This window comes from Acanthisitta chloris, unplaced genomic scaffold (assembly GCF_000695815.1).
Source record: "Acanthisitta chloris isolate BGI_N310 unplaced genomic scaffold, ASM69581v1 scaffold1876, whole genome shotgun sequence".
Lineage (NCBI taxonomy): Eukaryota > Metazoa > Chordata > Aves > Passeriformes > Acanthisittidae > Acanthisitta > Acanthisitta chloris.
In genome coordinates this window covers 265,535-269,512 of record NW_008677582.1, presented here as the reverse complement: position 1 = coordinate 269,512, position 3,978 = coordinate 265,535, and the positions used below count along the sequence as shown (strand labels likewise).

The 3,978-nt window shown below is 38.5% G+C and overlaps 1 protein-coding gene across 1 annotated transcript in view; it reads left to right on the top strand.

Annotated features, from left to right (window-relative positions):
• The window catches only part of LOC103803981 (RNA-binding motif, single-stranded-interacting protein 3), a 341,464-nt gene that overhangs the window by 203,314 nt on the left and 134,172 nt on the right, over positions 1-3,978 (top strand). Inside the window, exon 5 of the mRNA XM_009076562.1 lies at positions 2,688-2,767. Coding sequence (XP_009074810.1) covers positions 2,688-2,767 — 80 coding nt within the window. The remainder of the gene's footprint in view (positions 1-2,687; positions 2,768-3,978) is intronic.

Sequence of the window (3,978 nt, the reverse complement as noted above, 5' to 3'; positions counted from 1 at the left end):
CTATCTTTCTATAGAAGGTTTTAAAGCATCTAAGATCTTTATCTTTTATCAAGAATATTTTATTTTGTCATATTTTTGTTCTAGCTTATGAGAAAAGGCTCAAAATTTAAAGCAATTTATTTATGAGTGCTGTTCCCCCAAGTTTGCCTGTGCTCTGGTGACATGCTTTTATAGAAAAACTGTCCCCTAGAGGCTAACTTTTAACATGTAACAATTCCTTTTGTGATATTTTTATTAAATAATATTCTCGAGCAAAATTTTGAACATTTTGGAACATCCCTATCTCAGATGAGAAGTCTAATTCCAAACACATTCTACAGTAGAGGAGTGCCACAGCTTTTTTGATGAAAAAGTAGGTGGAATTTATTAGCGTGGACCAAGAAAAGTATGTTTTTATTGGGCCTCTGCCCAGATATGACTAGTCTTTACAGCTAAAACAAGAAGAGAAAGAGGAATGCCTGAATCAATGTGTGCATATAGGTTCAGCTCATGTATAGGTGCCTGCCATAGACATTACCACCTAAGTGGGTGATGTTGATCAGAATTTTAACTAAACTAAACCCAGGGTCTTGCTATGGCAAGTGTCAGACAATTTTAGGACTATTATCTAGTTGCTCTATACCCCTCGTTCTTCCAGTCAGTCAGCGAGCTTATCGTCCTGAGGAAGACAATTCAAAAGAGTTATTTCTAAAAAAGGTGTATTGTGGGCAAGCGTAAATTATAATTCCTACTTCAGTGGCCCTGGGATAGATGCCATCCTGAGTAGTTAGCGGCTGCCTGGCCAGCCTTGGCACAGCCAGGAGGAAAGTCTACCCCCACAAGCACACGTTGCAGAAAGCACACGAGGACTCAGGTAAGGCGTATGAGGAGGGATGGATGCAGTTGTTACTCAGCAACACATCTGAATGGAACATGTATAGAGAGCTTTGTCTATTGTGCTGCCTTTTCAAACTGAGTCGATAATGCCAGTGTCGGTTTCAAGCGAAGCGTGTGCCAGATTACAGATAGCTAGCAATGGCATTTGAGAGCTGTTAATTGTGAAACTTGAGAAGAAAATGTGCACATTCTTTTTCAGAGTGCTATTCGAATGATGCCCTTTTTATCCCAGAACACTGTGGGTTTCACTTTTATTCTCTTCCCACATAAAATGCATGAAGTGCACCGAGTCTCTTTCACTTGGCAGCTTATATATTGCATTCTTTGCAGGGACTGCTTTGGCTTGTTAAAATGTACCCCATGTATTAAAATGAAATTGTCACTGTTGTGTGGTGCAACATAACATGGTTTGACACCAAGTGCCTGCAGCTACAGAAAACAGACTTTTATTGCATTTATTCTTTCAGAGACAAGAGTCTCTGAAGGCTCAGTGCAGACATTCGCTTAGTTAAATCTGAATGAAGCCAAAGTGAACAATCTAAGTCACTGTCTTTGTGCTTGTAGAAGTAGCCCGGCCCACATCATAAGCAGTGATGCAATCTGGAAGAGGCAATTTTTAATGATTCCACCTGAAACAAATGGGCAAAAGAATTTGAATTCCTCAGAGAATTAAATGGGCAGTCAGGATTTTTATTTTTTTCCTTTCTTTTTGGTAGTGTGGGGTGGTCCTTTGAACTCTGGCAAAATTGTATCCTGGGAGAGAAACTCCCACTTGAGCCACTCTTTTTTGACAGGAAGGATAGGGGATAAATTCATTTTAAAAAAATCTAGACTGGTGAGAAGTAAGCAATATATATATGTCAGCGGAGTCATTTTGTGGAGAGTACCTGGAGGTAAGCACTGGTGTATTGAAGGAGCATTGAACATGTTTTTTAAACAGAATCTTTCTAAGAAATTATTAGCTTTCCATTTCTCTCTTTCCTCCTTTCAAAGTTCCTAGACCTACTCTGTAGCAAAGTCAACTGTTCCCTGGACTAGTTAATTTACAGGACCTGGAAGAATGGTGAATTCCCAGATGTAGTATAACCATGATTTGGGATTTGACTATGTAGCTTTGTATTCCTTACATTTCTTCAAAAATATATGTACCTGTTAATGCTTTAATGTCTTGATGCTGAAAATTATCCTGAGGTCATGTGAGATGAACAGTAAGGCATTTCCCCTGCCAGTATTACATGTAAATTACTGTCTTACCCAGAATTTGACTTTGTTGCAATAGGCATATATGCATTGCCTTTGGTTTTGCTATACAGTCTGTCTCTGCAGGTTGTTTCTTTAACATTGTAATCCTTAATAATTGTTGTTTAATCCTCCATGTTCTTCTCCAAATCCTGTAATTATTTAATTTTTTTATGCCATTTGAAGTTATTTTGGGTGCACAAGGAATCTGCAAAAATGTCCTTTGCCTTCCCAAGCAGCACATGAGAGCATAAAGAATGCCCTAGTTCAGGGTGATCCCCTGGAGGCAAGAGGGGACTGTTCATTGACACTGCTGTGGCTCACACACAGCCAGGAGTGCAGCTGCAGACTGTGAGGGTGGCAGGTCCTCCTCGCAAGCCGTGCTGTACCCTAATGAGCTCAACCAGTTTCTTGAGAGAAATCGGCAAGAACAGCTTTGAAGATTTCTCTCAGCATCTGTGCTTGCTCTTTTTTCCTCCTTTTGCCTTTTGTTTTTGCTGACTGAGTACTTTCATGATAATCTAGTAACACATATTGCCTCTACCCAAATCCCACTCTCTTCTCTTTTCCAGAATGGAGTCTACAGAAAAATGTGAAGTAGTAATTCAACATTTTAATGGCAAATATCTGAAAACCCCACCCGGTCTACCAGGTAAGTCTAGCCATCATTATGAAATTTCAAATTCACTGAGGAGTTTAGAATACAGAAATACTGGAATTTATGTTGAGAGTGGCTTAGATTACTGCTCCTGACAGGAGGGCATATAACTTCCCTGGCTGAAGCCCATCTTTTATGACACAGCAACTTCTTTCTTGCCCAAGTTTGTAGTTTCAAGCATTTATACCTGACAGGAGTAAATTTAAGAACATACAGCATTCATGTTGTCTTACTGGGGTTTTTTCCCTTTTAGATGTTGATGGGGTTCTTTTTTTCCTAATTAGAGTGGCAACCAAATACCTAACTAGGTGTACAACTAGATCAGCAACTGTTGCAGGTTATAAAATAGCCAGCATTTCAGGTTGTAGTAGCTTTATATTGTTAAAAGGTATTAGTTAGTGTTGCTAGTTACTTTTACTAGTATTAGCAGCATAATCTATCAATACTGAGGGTATTTAAAATACTAGAATATCTTATACCATTTGCACTTGCCATAGCTTAATGAAATCCTGGCATTTTCTCACAATACCTATAGAATACATATATTGGTGTGTTTGTGCCACTTTGAAAGCAAAGTTCCAGCCATTATTTTACTTTTCAAATCTTCAGCTGTCATTGGTGTGTCCATCAGATGTGCAAAGTTTAGTGATCAGTTGCCTGATACTTAGTGCTTGACAAGACCACCCGAGGCCACAAATCTGCAAAGATTTCTCCTTCAAATTGTCTAAAGAACTGCATTCAATGAGCATGAAGTACATGCAAGAATTGTGTCCTAAGTTATTATCTCTTTCTTTTTCCCCCCTAATTTCCATTAAACTATTTTCTTTTTGGGTTACTTTCATTAAATTCCTCCTTATTCATTGCCTGGTTCTTTATGCAGAAGATGCACTAAATACTCTAATTAAAAGAGAGCCATCTGCACAGCTACTGTGTACAGTAATTGAATGCTGCAATGTACACATAAATTTTAGTTAGATCACCTTCATGAAAGAATATAAAAATTTTAGTACAAGCTGCAAGACTCCATTTTATTATTTCTTTTCCAAAAGTAGTCACTGACAATTTTTCTCAGCACCAACTAATGAATTACACCACCAGCTTTGTGAAATACAACAGACTGGGGCTGCATAGAACAATGAGCAAAGCAACATAGGCAGAGAAAGTAAACCTTTGGCATGCCTTTCTGTATGCATACATTGAGTCCC